The sequence below is a fragment of the Pelmatolapia mariae genome, linkage group LG23, assembly GCF_036321145.2.
Source record: "Pelmatolapia mariae isolate MD_Pm_ZW linkage group LG23, Pm_UMD_F_2, whole genome shotgun sequence".
Lineage (NCBI taxonomy): Eukaryota > Metazoa > Chordata > Actinopteri > Cichliformes > Cichlidae > Pelmatolapia > Pelmatolapia mariae.
In genome coordinates this window covers 12,894,063-12,913,469 of record NC_086246.1, presented here as the reverse complement: position 1 = coordinate 12,913,469, position 19,407 = coordinate 12,894,063, and the positions used below count along the sequence as shown (strand labels likewise).

Sequence of the window (19,407 nt, the reverse complement as noted above, 5' to 3'; positions counted from 1 at the left end):
CCTGCAGACCCCAAGAAGAAGACTTTCAAGAACTAAAACCAGGGTTTTAAATTTTTGGTTTAAAAGGTGATGGAGTTCTCCGTCATTTCCTTCTACTTGTATGCTTGTACTAGAGGGGTTGCCAGGTATTGTCCATACTTGATGCTGGTCCACCTCTGCTTCAGTGCTTCAGGCCAGTTATCCTGCATTCTGCACCAGTGCAAACATAATTTGATTGCCATAAATGTGTAACCCATTATCAGTGCTAGATTTGCTGAAATCAATTATATTATCTGCAAACTGATGTTATGTTAATTAAACATAAATTTCGAACTGAATGGTTATTGCAGCGTTGGAACTGATGTTTATGTAAATGCATTGTCAAGTACCAGAAGGAACCCAGGATCCACTATACCAGTGGAAAGTCTGACAATGGGTCCAAGATTTTCATCCTTATATCTAATGAAAGTCAGGGTGTCGTAACTTAGCCTGTAGAGTTCTGTGAGTACCCCCATGGATATGCCTCTCCAGCCATCATTGACCCACCACGTTTATGCTGAACGACATTACAGACAGCATAATGTTCTTCACGGCGTCTCCAGACCCTGTCACATCAGTCACATGTGCTGAAGGTGAACATGCTCTCATCTATGAAAAGCACAGGGCCAGTGGTGGATCTGCCAGTTCTGATATTTGATGGCCATTGGCAATCGGGCTCCACGGTGCTGAAGAGTGAGCACAGGGTGCACTAGAGGATGTTGAGCCCTAAGTCTGTTTTTGATTGAATGAGAGACATTTATACCAGTGGCCTGCTGGAGGACTCTGGCACTGCTCATCCTGTTCTTTCTTGCACAATGGAGCAGGTACCGGTCCTCCAGATGGAATGAAAAAGAATAGACAGAAAAGATTTCATTTCCTGTTTTTGGAGGGTTTCCTCGTTGTTGCCCCTCTAGTGCACCTGCTCTACCTGTGCAAAGCAGCTGAAACTGACTAACATGCCCCTCCCTTCCATGCCTTGAATCACAGCGCTACATGACACATTCACTTTGGATCAATTATCACATTGTTGTAGTTATTTAACACTGTCCCAGTCTTTTTCCCCAACGACACAAAGCTATGATATCACAGTAACATCACTGGTCTGCTGCTTTAATAGCCCTGGAGCAACATTTATGATATTGCAGTAACAAGACAAACACAGCGATATCAGATTGTGCTCTCATGCATGCATGAAGAAAACATTATAAATGATATGAGCATGATTAATATACTGGATAATAATGGCTAAATAACTGTAATTTTGTTTAATAATCAGGTCACACACTTCATGGGACAGGTTTAAAAACAAAACTGAGTGGAAATGAAAGTTTACTCTGATGATACCCAGTGAAAGGTCCCTTTTTTTAACAGATAAAATATTACTGGCATTAATGGAATGGTCAAAGAACATCAAACCAAGACATTGCTTAAAAATAAAGAGAGATAATAACATCAGCAGAACGCAGAATTAGTTTTTTAAATACTGGAGAATGATGTTTACACAACCATCATGACCCTTTCCCTGATGGGTGGTATTTGAAGTCAGAACACATGACAAATTTTAACTCAGAGAATTGAGTTCTCAGGGATAGCAAGATGTTTGTAAAAAATTATATTGTTTCTTTTTTTAAGTGCTGTTTTAATAGTGCAAGGTGTTTGAATTAGTCAGGAAAAAAGGATATATGTATCTGTACTTAGGTCCCAGTTTCAGGGATGACCGGTAGGAAAACCAGTATAAGAGAAACAAGCATATAATCATTGCTGTAAGTGCTCAGAGCCTTTTTTAAGGAAAATTAGACATACCAAATTGTGAAAATTAAAAAGGAGTTAGTGTGCATTTTAGTGCTGGGTAATTATTATCGATGCATTCATTTGTAAGCAGCATTCAACCAGAGTTTGGTTAGCATGCACAAATATTGTGCAAAGTGATAAAATGAAGACAAACTTAACATAATCAGAATTTTGGCAGAATCCAATATCAGTGATTCAATCGGGGACAGAGTTGCCACCGAGCTGCTGGAAGGCTCGTAATATTCTCACCGCTTCTAAGCAGGAAGCGGTGAGTTGCACTGACGTCAGCTTGAAGGTCACACCAGAGAAACAATTACATTTTGCTTTGAAATCAATCTCTTCCAACCGGTTAATAAAATATTGATGGCTTCAGTTAATACTGTGCGCTTACAGCAAGTGCCAAGCAGAGACTGCTTGGTGGAATTCTTTTTAAGAGCAGGGCAGTAAGATTTGACTGGAGGTGGCTGGGATCATGTAAAGACTGGAGGGAAATAAGGGTAATCAGTAGTTTTACTTAGAGTTCATATTCGCTTAAATGGTTAAATAAGTACAAAAGGAAAATGATATAGCTTATAACCCTTCCTTGTCACAGCATCCATCTTTCCATTTTCTTCCACTTATTCAATTCAGGGTCATGGGGGGATAGCTGGAGCCCATCACAGCTACCATAGACAAAGATGTGGGGTACACCCTGGATAGGTTACCAGTCTGTTGCAGGGCCTAACACAGTAATTTACACCTATGGGCAATTTAGAGTCATCAGTCACCTACCTACCTCCTTAACCTGCATGTCTTTTTGGTGAAGTCACCATGCTGCCTCCACTGTTAACTCCTTCACAAAAAAGGGATGTCTTCCAGCAAGTCACGAGCAACCTGTTGTTCATACTAGATCATAATTAATTTTCTCCAGGATCATCAATGCAAATCATCAATCACAATGTTGCGATGATCTAAAACCTAACTTTTCCATAAAGCTAACAAGATCGATTTGATTTATATAATGCCAGCAATCATCTCAGGGTGCTTTACATTACTTTGGAATATTATAGCCAGAAACCTAACAATTCCCTTTGAGCCAGTAGGGGAGACAGTAGGTGTATATATATAAAAAACTCCCTTTAAATTGAACAAACCTGAGTTAGGGGGAGCCATCTGCTTCAAAAGAATATCTATCTATCTGGTTCAGATAGATAGATAGATAGATAGATAGATATCTATCTGGTTCAGATAGATAGATAGATAGATAGATAGATATCTATCTGGTTCAGATAGATAGATAGATAGATAGATAGATAGATAGATATCTATCTGGTTCAGATAGATAGATAGATAGATAGATAGATAGATAGATATCTATCTGGTTCAGATAGATAGATAGATAGATAGATAGATAGATAGATAGATAGATATCTATCTGGTTCAGATAGATAGATAGATAGATAGATAGATAGATAGATAGATAGATATCTATCTGGTTCAGATAGATAGATAGATAGATAGATAGATAGATAGATAGATAGATATCTATCTGGTTCAGATAGATAGATAGATAGATAGATAGATAGATATCTATCTGGTTCAGATAGATAGATAGATAGATATCTATCTGGTTCAGATAGATAGATAGATAGATATCTATCTGGTTCAGATAGATAGATAGATAGATATCTATCTGGTTCAGATAGATAGATAGATAGATATCTATCTGGTTCAGATAGATAGATAGATAGATATCTATCTGGTTCAGATAGATAGATAGATAGATATCTATCTGGTTCAGATAGATAGATAGATAGATATCTATCTGGTTCAGATAGATAGATAGATAGATAGATAGATAGATATCTATCTGGTTCAGATAGATAGATAGATAGATAGATAGATAGATATCTATCTGGTTCAGATAGATAGATAGATAGATAGATAGATAGATATCTATCTGGTTCAGATAGATAGATAGATAGATAGATAGATAGATATCTATCTGGTTCAGATAGATAGATAGATAGATAGATAGATAGATAGATAGATAGATATCTATCTGGTTCAGATAGATAGATAGATAGATAGATAGATAGATAGATAGATAGATATCTATCTGGTTCAGATAGATAGATAGATAGATAGATAGATAGATATCTATCTGGTTCAGATAGATAGATAGATAGATATCTATCTGGTTCAGATAGATAGATAGATAGATATCTATCTGGTTCAGATAGATAGATAGATAGATATCTATCTGGTTCAGATAGATAGATAGATAGATATCTATCTGGTTCAGATAGATAGATAGATAGATATCTATCTGGTTCAGATAGATAGATAGATAGATATCTATCTGGTTCAGATAGATAGATAGATAGATATCTATCTGGTTCAGATAGATAGATAGATAGATATCTATCTGGTTCAGATAGATAGATAGATATCTATCTGGTTCAGATAGATAGATAGATATCTATCTGGTTCAGATAGATAGATAGATATCTATCTGGTTCAGATAGATAGATAGATAGATAGATAGATAGATAGATAGATATATATATATATATATATATATATATATATATTTGGAGATAAATTATCAGTGTTAGAATTTCAGGAGCTGAACCACGCCTCCAAACATGCCTCTTCCGGGTCCTATCTACATATTACCCCCCAGTTCTACAAGCTGTTTGTTCTCGTTTCATTGCCCCACCCTCCCTCCCTCCCCTGTTTTCAATTCTTTCACTTCTTCACTTCTCATTAGTACATAAGGGATCTGCCACCAGTACCCATCGAGGAATTCCCCAAACCGCAGCTCATTTCATGATTAAGCCATTCGCCATTATATACTAAAAACGCTAGGAAACCTAAAATGAGGACGCGGGCCCAGCTAGTGAAATATATATATATATATATATATATATATATATATATATATATATATATATATATATATATATATATATATATATATATATATATATATATATATATATATATATATATATATATAAACAATACAACAACAAACATTGCTTCTGAAATGAGATCAAATGTCAACAGAAAACTTAAAAAAAAAAGAAAAAATCTAATCAAATAAGTCTAAATTGGGGCGATCGTGGCTCAAGAGTTGGCAGCTCGTCTTGTAATCGGAAGGTTGCCGGTTCGAGCCCCGGCTCGGACAGTCTCGGTCGTTGTGTCCTTGGGCATGACACTTCACCTACCGCCTACTGGTGATGGCCAGAGGGGCCGATGGCGCGATATGGCAGCCTCGCTTCTGTCAGTCTGCCCCAGGGCAGCTGTGGCTACAACTGTAGCTTGCCTCCACCAGTGTGTGAATGTGAGAGTGAATGAATAGTAGAATTGTAAAGTGCTTTGAGGGTCTCGAAAAGCGCTATATAAATGCAATCCATTATTATATTATAATAAATCCAGTAATTTAAAGTTTTAAAGTCAAATTTGATCTAAATGAGAATATGAACCACAGTCTCCTGGGTGAAAGGCCTTTGCTTGCCTTATTTATCCACAGAGATCTCTGAGATGCACTTTGTTCTACTATACTGAATGGGCTTAGCTTGAAAAACTTCAATAAATACTTTCTACATATCACAAGTGACAACGACAGCCTCTGTTGTTTTGAATAAATGGAAGTAAAGTGAAACTATCACCTGAATGAGGAGCATATTTCTGTTAATACTATACCATAGTTGGGGTTTCTGGACCTGGAAAGTCTGAATTACTAAAGGGGCAAAAGTCATATTCAATAATGAAATGATTTTCTGTAATGAAATTTTTTTTTCTACTTTTTTTCATTCTCACTGTGAATTGACATCATGATTGATTAAAGGAACAAGTGTTACAATAGAAAGGCACAATCTACTGAGTTTAAAGGAAGCAATCTAAATCCACACCAAAACTTAGAGGGTTTTTTTCTTTGCTCGTGTTTCACCTCTTTATCAAGTTTCATGAAATCTGGCTCAGTAGTTTTTGTGTAATCCCGCTGACAGACACCCCCGGTGAGGCCCTCCACATGGCAGAAAAACAATGGAAAACTCGCTGTAATTACAGGCATGAAAAAACTGTTAATCCTTAGAGCCCTGTCACTGCCAATCTAGACACTTTATTTTTTTTTTTAAACATTTCTGGCTCTGGGAGTTCTCAGTGAAGCTTTGACTGAACACACAGCCATAAAGATAGGATATCGGCTCTCTCAGGAAACATGTTTTGGTACCTGAATGTGGAAAATGTGGATGAAAGACATCTGTAAGTGGCGAGGAGCGAGCTGCCTCCATGCAAAAAAGATGAGGCCGGATAAGGAGGAAGCTATTTGTTCTGACGCCACTAAAGTCGGGCTAATTAATTTCAGTCAGACGTGCTTTGCTGTCAACATCCTTTGGCTTTATTAATGGATTTCATATTATCTGATTCTGACTGGTATTTGCATTCTGAGAGAGTGGGGATGTATTTGTTGATTTTTCCTACCATCCTTCATTTGCCAATAATATTGTGTTTGTGTGTGCAAAATAAATGACATCGTGAGAGCGCGCTTTCATTTTATATGGCAAAATTTAGGTATCACTATACAGGATTTCATAGGCAGAGGTTTCTCATGAACAACTGTCATCTCCACCTACACCTTTTGGTTTCATGATTGTGGGTCCAACTCCAACTCACATAAGGAGTAATGCATTTTTAATCGTGTGAGGGTTTCCTAGCACTTCATGTGCCTGCTGTCTGCTGTCTAAAAAACATAGTCGGGGACAGGAGAGAAATAGTGTGTCACATTCTGAATATTTTAAAGCCTAAAATGAAACATTTATGCTCTAAATAATGAACTTACAACCTCTATTCTCTGACTTTACATTAGAGAATATACAAAACAAGACACCTTTGTTCAGCTCGCCTAGGTCTTTGCATCATTCATTTGCTTCTTCACAATGGCTATAAGTAACAGACTCCCTTCACGCCTTTGTTTTCTGACTTTGAAATGGATCCCAGGAGAAATAATGAAAACCTCCGTTGTTAGTTTCAGTCATATCTCCCCACACTCAGTGTGGCTTCAGTGTTTTGCATAATGTCCATGAATAATGGACCCATCTTGGAGGTACAGTCCCAAATAGAACCTAGTTTTAGCAGAAAATCCCATTTGAGCATCGCTGTGAGTTCACCTGCACCGCGTAGAGCACGTAACACTCGGCGCTTCACTTGACTGAATTATTGCGCGCCATAGTCAGTGTGGGCTCTCCCCATCATTATCTCCAAATGATCAACAGTAGGGCAGCAGTAATAGTGGAGATTTTGTAACAGCTGTTTTAGGCAGGTCAAGTCTGGCTTGTCTGTTTTAGTAAAAGGTAAAAAACATTTAGAATAGGTCATATGCATGTCAAATTGTGTTCTTGTGTACAGTACTGTGCCCTAAAAACAGCCTTTGTGAGGTTATTTGTTGAGTCACCATTTGGGTAAAGACAAAACTGTCCAGTGTGGAAGATTTTTCATTTCTTTACTCACTAAATCCCATGACTGAGAGACATTCTCCCATAATAGACTGCACTTTATCTTTATATCAGCAAAGGATTGAGGCTCTCCCTCCCATTCTATTTAAAAGTAGAATGGGAGGGAGAGCCTTCAGTTATTAATCTCTGGCTCTCTTCCACAGCATGTCCTTCATCCTGTCTTCCTTCTCTCACCCCAACCGGTCGCGGCAGATTGCCACCCCTCCCTGAGCCTGTTTGTGCCTGAGGTTTCTTCCTGTTAAAAGGGAGTTTTTCCTTCCCACTATCACCAAAGTGTTTGCTGGGTTTGTCTCTATATTGCAAGGTAGACCCTACAATAATACATACAGAGCGCCTTGAGGTGACTGTTGTTGTGATTTGGCGCTGTATAAATAAAATTGAATCTCTGCAGTACTGGCATAGTTTACGTCCTATAGAGGTCTTCCAGCTGCTGTACTGACCCTCTGCTAGCCAAATTGGAGGTCCTCATCTCCTGCCCAGTGGTATCAGTAGTTCTCAACCATCTGACTTAATAATACAAAGATGCACTTGAACTCTTGGCTTTTTCTGCTTAATTCAAAAAGATTTTGCATTGTTAAAAAAAATAAATATATATATCTGACATTGTAGTTTACAGTCGCCAGTCGATCGTGTAGTTAACATGATCATTTCCTGTGCTTACTTCCTTTTGGGGTGTGAGTAAAACATTAAGGAGCAAATCTTAAGCAATCGTGACTTCCTGATTTCACTTCCAAGTGGGCAGTAAAAGATTAAGAAGCGAAGTCTAAGTTCTGATGTCAGAGTGCGCTATCATAATGTCTCTATGGGGAGTGAAAGAGTGAGGCATGAATTTAGGCTCTGACATTGGAGTTTTACCACCATCCTTGCCCACACACTATTGTTACTTCCATGTACGAATGACAGTGCCTGGCCCACACTTATTCTCCCAGTCTGCCATCCTCAAAATGTACATGAAGACAGTGAGTGGGGAGTGACAATAACAACTCTTCTTTGAAGAGGAATGTATACTCAGAGGCTATACTCAGATGTGGGGGTGGAGGTGGTGCCAAAGAAGTGATGCATGTACAGCAGCAAGCATAGATTTCAGTAGGAAACAAGCAAATTTAGAAAATAAGTGAGCAAAGCACTAATGATATAAGTGCAAATGAGTTTCAGTAGCAGAATGCACTATGTGAGAACAGTTGAATTGACTGCCTAAACTATCTTCTAGTGTATCTGTAAATTTGACCACAGCCAAGACTGCACACAAAGCAGGAGTTTCACTGTATTAATAAAGCAATAATAGCAGCCATTAAGATGTGTAAACTATGAAGAGTGTGTAGCCAACTGTCTTGCAGAACCCACATGTATCTGCAAGATAAATGCTTTTAATTGCCGCCCGAAGGAGAGTGAAGATCAATGACTGACATTCTTTGTCAGCTCTAATTTGCCTGGTTATATTTAGCCGTTATTTTGATGCAAGTTCTCGGGAGGAATCTACAGGCTTCAATCGAAGATTCATGTGTGTGCCAAAATCTCCGAGAGCTCATTTTGCTGTTTTACAAATTCCAAATACTTGAAGTATGTTATGGGTCGAGGTTGGTGGATTATAAACATACCTGTGGGAAAATAGCAGCAAAGAAAAGGTGGATTCAAATCCACTCTTCTAAGACAGAGATAATATTAACATTCCCAAAAACACAACATTGGATTCAGTATTTTTTTTTTTAAAAACCTCACAATTAGACGCAGGGTTGTGCTGAGGTGAAGGAAATGTGCTGAAGCAAACAGTTTGTGAGATGGTGTAATTTAATTTCCATATCAAAAGCATAATATGTATTGAATGTTTGCAGCGAGGGCTGCAGTGCTTTTGTATTTTTCTTTGATGTGGACACATTTGTGTTCAGACAAACACATTCTTGGCTCTTCTCGAAGGATTCGACTGGCTGCTTAGCACACAGACTTCAGGCTGCACGTCTCTTTATTCTTCTCTAACACGGGTTGTCAGATCTGTATATTGACTCTACTTTTCTCTTCCCAGGAGTACCAGATCGATATTATCTTCGCCCAGACCTGGGTGGACACCCGTCTGAGGTATAACAGCAGCAGCATGCGGATTCTAACCCTCAACAGGTATATTAGATTTAGTAAAGACATACTATAAAGTTTAGCAAAGACATACTGCAAATATACAGGAACCTTTATTAAAAAACTCCTAAATATATCAGCTTTGTGGATGAATCAATACCAATGTAGTGATAATTATACTAGATCTCTTTTTTTAAAATGAACTACTGCTGTGGCTATTTTTCACCACTTTAGCATCTACTATTTGAACATTTTCATATGATAAAACAATATTCTTCACTCCCTCTGTCTCTCTCTCTTTGGAAGAGGTCTGTAATTAATGGAACAAATTGATTGATGTGCTTTGCTTTCCCCTAGTTGCCCGAGTATTTTATTATGCTCTTATTGGGAATGAGTGCAGCCTCATGCATTTCAGAGAAATCTGAGGGAATCAGCCTTACCTCCTTTCCTCTCTCTCTCTGTATCAATTTCCTTCTTTTTCAACCAGCAATATGGTCGGTCTGATCTGGCTGCCCGACACCATCTTTAGAAATTCCAAGAACGCCGATTCTCACTGGATAACGACGCCCAATCAGTTGCTCCGGATCTGGAACAATGGGAAAATACTTTATACTCTGAGGTAAAACCCTTCAAAACACATGGAAACACACAGAACAGGAAGATAAAAGAACAAAAATCGAGAGCAGACACATCATAGCCAATGACTGCTGGTAAAAAATCTTTTCATGAGAAATACTCCCTCTATTCTGATTCTTAATGCCAACTGTATATTGTGGCTAAACAAAATTCTGCCACCAGTGTTGACATTGAGTACAGACAATAAAAGACATTTAGACTTTAGTCTGTCTAAAGAGCCAGATGGATGAACCTATCTGTATGGGATCATAGCAATCCAGATTTGTGGCTGCAAAAAAGACAAAAGAAGAAAGAGGTCAATGAGGAAAGACTTCTGTTGGCTTTACTGGCAGATTCACTGTTTTTTCATACATTTTAAATTAAGTCCAAAAGCAGTACCAGAAAACAGGATTTACCTGTGATGTTATTATTGGCCAACAACTTGTGACTGACAAGTCATTAGCCAATCAGGCTGCAATCTCACAGTCACATGTGCCCCTCGTTATCATATTTGATTTCGAAAGCCCAAGATGGCAACAAAAGAAAACATTTGAAGCTATGGGTGATGTCACTGTAATTTAGTGTTATAACTCTTTAAATGTTTCTTGTTGCCACCTGGTGGGATGTGAAGGTATTGCAAGCGGGTCTTTTACAATAAATATATGTTTTTGTTAAAGGAAAAAAAGTCTCATTTTGTAGCTTTGTCTAAAATCCATTGTTTATATTCACAAAGAAATAAACAAAGAAAGAAGTCATCACATTTGAAAATCCAAACCCTAATTTCTCTGATACTTTGTCCTTAGCAGGAAAGAGCTAAAACTGGAGCATTGGCTGTCAGGTGCCAAAAGTAAATCTTTGAAAGTAGAATCAACCTGAACATGCAGATTGCTATCCATTTGTATCTTGTCTTCCTGTTAAAGAGATGAGACTTGCCTTTCTTAAGGTGTTCTGTGACTGAAGTCTAATAATTAATACCAATAGATCGCATTGATAGAACTACGAACAGTCAACTGCAAAACCCCAACTGATCACTGCGTAAGGCTACCCCTCCTTCAGCCTGGTTCTGCCAGAGGTTTCTTCCTGTTAAAAGGGAGTTTTTCCTTCCCACTGTCACTAAGTGCTTGCTTATAGGGGCTCATGCGATTTTGGGGGTTTCTTTGGAATACTTTAGGGTCTTGACCTTGTGAATTAGCGGCATATAAATGAAACTGTTTAATATAGCTAGAATTGTTTGATGTTTTCAGTCAAAATGAACACAAACTGTTCAAAAGTTGTGGGTTTAAAAATAGGCTGAAGTTTAAAATTAAAAATAACATATTAGCAGGGCACAGCATGCAATTAAAAACCGATTAGCATTTACATGATCTGCATCAGTCACGTTTATTGTTTGTTAGATGGCGTTATCTTCCTTTCCATTCATGCAGAACGGGCCAGTGTATGCTATGTTTGAGGAGGTAACAAAAGGAACAACAGGGTGCATTCAAAGACCAGCCATTATTATAGCTGCCATGCAAAAACACCTTCAGAAATAAAATTCACTATTTGACTGCAATTGGTGAGTCACATAGACAAACAGGAAGACACAGACAGAGAAACACAGAAGGCAGATCCAGAACAATAAAGAGTAAAATAAAATCTCAGGAACATTACAGTTGTAGAAGTCATTTTAGTAACAGCAAATAATCTGATATTGGTTGTTGTAGAAAGCAGCACCTCCCACACATACAGAACACAAAGCAATGCGATTTTGATTTGTATCTTTTTAAATTCTAACTGCAACTTTCTCCCTTCACATGAGTTTCTGTACCACATAGCATTCTTTACCTTTGGTGCAGTAAGATAAAACTCTTGTGTTTCTTTTCATTTTGTTGCTTTCGCTCTGACAGCCTTTCAGTGGCTGAGTAATGACACACAGGTGAAGGTGATGGCCTTATGACAACCCCCCACCCCCACCCACCCAACTGTGTGACTGCACCTACAACAGAAAACACTCAGGATTCGAGTGGACGGGTTCCTTTTAAATTGGAGTGGCATCTGGGTTTATGAGTCCTCAAGCTCTGACATGAGCTTTCTTTCTGTCTTGAAGATCAAATTTCACCTGTGCATCTAGTATTTCGAGCTAGAGCTGGCCTAATGGCAAGGAGCCGCCTTGAGTGTTTGTTTTCAGACATTTTGTGGAGCAGATGCACAACTGCTGCTATTTCAGGACAGTTCAGGTCCCGTCATGGAGGCAAATAAATTCAATAAACAGCATTTCCCAAAATGACTAGGGTGTAAGACTCTGGCATTTCATTCCTTTGTCTTGACTGGCAAATTTCAGTTAGTTCCCTTTGTATGCTGTGATGCCTGCTTGTGCAAATACTCAGAAGGGAGCCACTTTTCAGACAGCCCACTTCCATTTTTAATTTATGGGAGGAATAATTGTAGCAGGATGATTTTGGATGTTGTAGAGGTTAATAACAGTGTGATCATGAACTTCTAAATTGAGCCATAAATATGCCTGTTATCAACAGGGGTTCAGGGGTTCAAGATTAAAATGCACTGCTGTGAAACACCAAGTTTATAGCTGCACTAATCAATATTTTAATATCAACAAAAGACTTAATGATTATCTCTAATGTGAAAAGGGTCACTTGTGGTGACACACCCACAGGAATTAGCAGCCGATGTGGCTGTTTCCATCAACTCTACAAAGTATTTCAGTAGCAGTTAAAGGGGAGTTCAAAAAAATCATTTTGTAATCTGATACTGGATCTTAAAACAGAAGAAAGCTGTCTTCAGTGGAAGAGGGAACTGAACTAAAATTTTCTGATTGGCTGCATCTACAAAACAGGTTTGAAAAGCAGGTGGGTGGGGCTTATGGTAAATTGGCCGGTTGTAATGTAGGGCTTTTCTATTTTTCTTGAGCACTCATAGCACTTTATACAACATGCCTCATTCACACAAGCACTGTCCACCTTAAGTGAGGTCTGCAGTACTAAAGGTGTTGTTCTGGGTACTTTTGTTACCCAGAACATATCAGCACTCCTGGAGTAATTTTGGTAGTCCAGCCACTGCTGGGAAGGTTCACCACTGTTCCAAGTTTGTTTTGTTTTTTTCCATTTGTGGATACAGGGCTCGCAAAATTTCAAAATCCCTGGTAGCCCTTCGGGCAGGGACTCTTCAGTTTTTGGTAGCCCAAAATAAATTTAAGTAGCCCGAATAAAAAAGGGAGCAATTTTTTTTATGTTTTGTTTCCTGTTTTGTTTCTGTTACAATATTATACATTAAAGTATAATATTGTAACGGAAACATTAATCAAAAAATTGTTGAAACACAAATTACAATATTGTATAAAAATTACAATCATCAACTCAAATACTTGGTTGTAATTGAACAGAAATTTCTATGAACTTGTAAGAACTGTACAACAGGAATCAGTCTGTGTCAGATCCTGAATTTGAAATTTCCACTGAAATCACAGGTAAGAGGCAAGTGGAACCAAGATCTAGGCCATTTGCTTTTTGAAGTTTGCAAAGACTGCTAAATTTTGCCAGTGGTAGTTCACTCTTTGCAACATAGTAGGCTGTTCTAAACAGATTTTTCAGGTTGATTTTTAGTATGTTATTTGCAGACTGAGCAATAATCCATTTCTTGCATTTCTCATGGGTTCTAATGGGGGCCTTTCTTAAAATTACTGGTCCCAGTAACAAAGGCACTTGTGGACTCAGAAATCGAGGGAAACCAACAACACACCCGGCAGAACATTATGTTATTTACAGGGGTGCACATAAGTGGTCCGCATGTGCGCATTCGCTGTCACAATAAAAGACGCGCACCAGATAAGAAGTTGCAACGCGCGTTTGCGTCCATATAAAAGGCACTGTTTTTGTCCGCTAGAGTGGGATTTTCACGGCATATTCTGCACCAAATCTCTGTGCATTCATCATTTGTTTAAAGCCAGCTCACCTCCTACAACCACTTCTTTTGTGGTTCGGACTCCATCTGACATTTCTTTGGAGGTGGAGGAACACCAAAGTAATTGCTTAAAGGAGCTTCTTCGACATCTTTAAGAGTTCTAAACAAATGTCTGTCCTCCTCCAGAAAATCTTATGGACGCAAACACGCGTTGCGACTTCTTATCTTGTGCGCGTATTTTATTTTGACAGCGAATGCGCACCTGCGGACCTCTTATGTGCACCCCTGGTTATTTAGCTTGTCATAGTCCAGCCACAGAAATTCTTTTGTCCATGAAACCATAAAGCTGCACTTTCTTTTTGCCTTATAGTCTGATTTGTCATAACTTTTCCGTTTTGTGGTAAGCTTTTCTTTGGCTGTCACTTCTTCACCCTGACCGGTCTTATTTGGCTCAGCAGAACTAAAATATATATCCTGCTGCCTTTACACACGCACTCACATAACACTGAGCGATTCTCTGCGCGATCAACCTCTCACATGTTTAAGCTTCCTGCGGGAGATTTCACTTGTCATGTTTGCATAGTAAACTAACGATTGATAAGACGATGTCAGAGGAATTGGTGCGCAAATTATTGTCACTCACCAATCAGTACTGTCGCTCTCTATACACAGTTCGCGCGATTGCAAAGTGAAAGCAAAAAACAAGCGCAAACTCAAATGCGATTTCAATATGTCACATATAGGGCTGCTCGATTATGGCAAAAATGATAATCACGATTATTTTCACTGAAATTGAGATCTCGATTATTTGATGATATTTATTTAACAATAACAATGTATTGAATAATGGCTTTAAAGATTGTCAAAAATAGTATAAAATAGTGTGCAAATACTGATAACAGTGCAAATGTTTGCAATATAAAAAATAAAATGTAAACATCTATGTTTAGTGAACTTTGCCATGTCGCTCTGTGGTGCAGCTACGACACCAAAGTTTACACACTATGTCTACTTGATCCACGTCTGACTCCGCGAACCCATAATGTTTCCACAACACTGAAGGGTTTTTTTACCTGTCTTTTCAACCAACGGCAGTCACTCTCCTCTCCAAATAACTTCTGCTTAGCTTTCCGAGCTTCCCTCTGTTAGCTCCTCTTAATTGTTGTGCCGCGTGTTCGAAACGCAGAGAGGTGCGCTGGATTTGCCACACGGAGCAGCGCGAGAGTAAAGCACGAGGGAGGTGCTAATAATCGGCTCAGTCATTTTTAATGATCGTTGAAAGCCCAGATCGTAATTTAGATTAAAATTCGATTAATTGAGCAGCCCTAGTCACATATTGGCAGTGGCTCACCGATGCCAATGACATATTTACCCAGCTACATTTCCGAAAGAATGCAAAACCATTGACATATATTTTTCCTTCCTATGATAGCCCGACGGGCAGGGCAGGGATAGATTCTGGTAGCCCGACTGGAAAAATCGCTAGCCCCGGGACGTCGGGCTAGCGATTTTGCGAGCCCTGGGATAATGGCTCTCACAGCGGTTCAATATAGTCCCAAAGCCTGTGTGGCTTTGGAGAGGGTTACAAATGGATTTATAACACATTCCACGCTGACAGATGCCAATGACTTTAGTTCTCGGCAGTTTCTTTAGATCTTTTAGCCTATTTCACTTTGTCAGATAGGTTTTGTTGAAGTTACCTCTTGGTTCAACACGTCTAGCAGTTATCAGGCCTGGGTGTGGTAGTGATATTAAACTCATACAGTTGGCCCTTTTTAAGCTAACTGTTTTTTAATTTTCTCTTTTGCTAAACCAGAAAGTTTATAGGCAAGTGAAAAAAGTTTGTGACTACAGATTAGCACCAAACAAGCTAAAGAAATAGCAGGAAATTAGATTTAAAACTGTAAGGTGAACTTAGCATAACCCCAGACATAAATATCTGAGTATTGTTACAGTAACATCTCGATGTTCAAGTTACTCACAAGAAAGCTAGCAGCTATGTGGTGTAAACAGTCATTTAGCTACACAAGATAATTTTGTTCAGTGTGCTAAAGAAAAAAAATGATAGCAGCAGCTTTAATAATCATTTAGTTTCTCCGAATGGTAAGTAAAACCTAAATCAAAAAGGCAGCAAACAAAATGTGCTTGTTTTGCTCATATCTAAAAAGCTAACTTACCCACAGCTGTGTATTAATGCTAGCAAGCGAGGAAATTTCAAACGACTGCTGCATGTTGGCACCTAGAAAGACTGATTCTTCTAACAAATAAGGAAAAATAATCCTCTTAACAAAGTCTTCTTCAAAAAAACACACTTGGCCTAAAGGTTTTTGCTTTTAAGAGCTCATTTTATTTTTTCTAGCGTTTCTTTCTGTGATGAATTTGAAAAGTCTTGCTTCGTTAGCAGGTTATTAAGTGTCAAAGAGACATATATTTAGGCCATATTCGCCTTGACTGACACATCTCTCTCATCTCCGCCGTGTTCGTTGCTGCTTGTTCTTTTTCACCTCAGCTCCACTCTCACAATTTGGCTTTTCCGACTCCCGACAAGGATAGAAGCAAAAATGCAAATTGGAACTGTACATCATCTGCACTTTGTTCACCTCGGAACAAGACGAGCGAGGCAGCCCCCTTCCTGCTTTGACAAAGGCTCCTCTTTTGTGCTCCAAGTCAGGCGTTTAATGAGGAATTGTAGCAGCGACAAAGACACAACAACACAAGTCAAAGAAAAAGCCCATTTTCATGACTGTCATTTTTACAGCCCTTATCATATCCAGTGCAAATTATTTTTAGAATGATTTATTAAAGTGACACGTAGAGCATATAACTTGAATTGGATTTAAGTTTTTACCTTACTTGTATGATGTGACTGTTTAATCACTGCTGCTTTTCCTTAACAGCCGGTGTATTGACTTGTCCAGTGATCTTAGCTGAGAACTGCTGTTTTTAGAAGCTGACATGCCTTGGAGTCCTGACATGCCTGAAAAACCAGACCTGATACTGATGATGAAACATTTGTGCCATTTTCAGGGATTTTACACATCAACCAAGCAACCAAGTGTGAACCTGTACCATCTGGGTGGAAGCCAGTGCTCTTATACTGTAGTGCATAATGTGATATAAGCAGTGATGAATCCAGTGCACTCAGACCATGTGCTTCATGGGCCGAGAAATGAAGCATCCAAAGCAGTTTACTGCCTTGAATATCTTTGTCTAAGTGCTTCTGTCCCTCTGCACTTGTCTTACTCTTCAGGATGACCATCAACGCAGAGTGCCAGCTGCAGCTCCATAATTTCCCAATGGATGAACACTCCTGTCCTCTCATCTTCTCTAGCTGTGAGTATTGGGATTAGCATGCACACAGACACGGAAAACACACATAAATATGCAGATACTCGTGCCTATACACCTCTAGGGCAAGACTTTGAAAGCAGGCGGGAAACGTCCTGGAGAAAAAATGGAAACCAAATAGAAAGTGAACTAAAGGCTAAGCGAAAAAGTGCTATCAGTCAATCAAACTTTATTTGTATAGCATCTTTCGTGTAGACTAGTGCAGTTCAAAGTGCCTTACAGATGACTGAAAGTATGAAAACAGTAAAGAAACATATTAAGGACTTATTTAGGTATTAAAATCACTGGAGCACTTCAGCATCATTCAGTGATGAGTGTCAGGGCTGGGTCTTTTTTTCCCTCCCAAACTATGAATTTGAGTTCATATAACCAATTAATTTTTTGGTAATCCCCCACAGACACAATAACTAAGAAGTGAGAAAAGAGAAAGCAGCTTTTTGGATAATACACTTTGCATATTAATCATCAAGGAACTGACCTAACAGCCCATTGTTCATTCAGTGACGCTAGTTTCAGTCATTGTGCAAATGTACTGTTTATAAGGTTGGGGAGACCTGCAGTCAGCTGAGACCTAAGAAGTCACTTGGATGAGTGAAACGTTTGTCCCACTGAAAACGCTACTTCCAGATGAACAAAATAAACTTTTTGGGAGAAAGCAACTACTTTCAGCTACCCCCTTATTCATGAGTGTCACCGCATATGGCTTCTTTACATTGTTAAATCCAGAATCTAATTTAAAATCATTACCCTCACATACAAGGTCTTAAGTAACGAGGCCCCACTTTATCATAAAGAGGTTTCTTCCTGTTAAAGAGGAGTTTTTCCTTCCCACTGTTGCTAAGTGTTTGCTCATAAGGCAGGAGTGTCCAACTCCAGGCATCAAGGGCTGGTGACCTGCAAGTTTTCGATATCACCCTTGGTCAACACACCTGAATCAAATGATTAGTTCATTACCAGGCCTGGGGTTGGACACCCCTGTCATAAGGGATTGTTGGAGTTTTTTCTGTGTTATTGTAGAGCCTTTACCTTGCAATATAAAGGGCCTTGAGGCGACTGTATAAATAAAATTGAATTGATTCACAGTGGGTAGTTCCATGTGTTTGATTTGGAAGATCCCCTTACACAACCCTAGAGGGATTTGTGTCTCTTTCCAGGATCAAACCAGGGATTTTTTGCTTGTTAGGTGAATGTGTAAACCACCACACTATGAAACCATGTACAACATTGTTTGAATGTGCAAAAAGTTTCCACAGTCAAATCATAGTGAAAGTCACCTGAGTTACTGAAGTCCAGGAGTTATAAAATACATAAATGGATTTGAAGTCCTACATCCACACTTAAGCAAGTTACTTCAGCAAATGGATGGGTACACCCAAAGTATCTTTCTACTCAATTTTAAGCACTCAAAAAGCTCAAAGAGAGTCTCATTCACCCAGTCACACACATGCAGTGCTTTTATCTAAGCACTTTTATATCTAACTTTCACACTCAAATCAATGTATCAGCAATTCAGGTTTAAATATCTTATTCAAGGATACTTTCACACAAAGACAAGAAGCACTGGGGGTCGCTCCACCAACCTTCCAACTGGTAGACGACCCGCACTACCACCTGAGCCACAGCCGCCCCAAACAAACAAAAGGTGTCAGGTTGTTAGACTGAATCTTATCTGGAATCAAGTAACCAAAAGAACAGCAGAGTAGATCCTGAGTGTCTGTATGTTGATTCAACAGGGATAATATTAAATTAAAGTTGACACCTAAGAACTTCATGCATTATTTGTATCTCCACCATAAATTGATGCAGGAAAAGTACAAAGTGGATGATAGAATGTAAAACGTTAAAGTCCTGACCCTCAAAATGTCCTTGTGTCTAAACCCAACCAAGTAGTTTTTAATAACTAAGCTTAGCAGCAAGTGAAAGTAGAAGACAAATGATAAAATTGTTAGAAAGTGTAAAATTGTTAAAAAGTGACAAAATACAGTGGTGTCTGCAAGATGCAAAGAGGATATCCTGCCTTGGAAACTGTTATCTCTCAGCAGTCGATATTACTGCATCTGATGTGTCAGAGCGACGTTGCCAAAGAACACCTTGTGTGTAATGTGGAGACAAAAGACGCATCTGGCAAAACCCCCCAGCATTTTATTACCCATCATGATGAAAACTTGTT

The 19,407-nt window shown here is 38.8% G+C and overlaps 1 protein-coding gene across 4 annotated transcripts in view; it reads left to right on the top strand.

The window, feature by feature from the left end:
- Positions 1-19,407, top strand: part of LOC134620725 (gamma-aminobutyric acid receptor subunit gamma-3-like) — a 153,901-nt gene that overhangs the window by 83,119 nt on the left and 51,375 nt on the right. For all 4 annotated transcript variants that reach the window (XR_010092135.1, XR_010092136.1, XM_063466999.2 and 1 more), the window contains exons 4-6: positions 9,331-9,422; positions 9,865-9,996; positions 17,140-17,222. Coding sequence is in view for 2 of the 4 variants with exons in the window: in XM_063466999.2 (XP_063323069.1) it covers positions 9,331-9,422; positions 9,865-9,996; positions 17,140-17,222 (307 nt within the window). In the remaining 2 variants the exon portion in view is untranslated. The remainder of the gene's footprint in view (positions 1-9,330; positions 9,423-9,864; positions 9,997-17,139; positions 17,223-19,407) is intronic.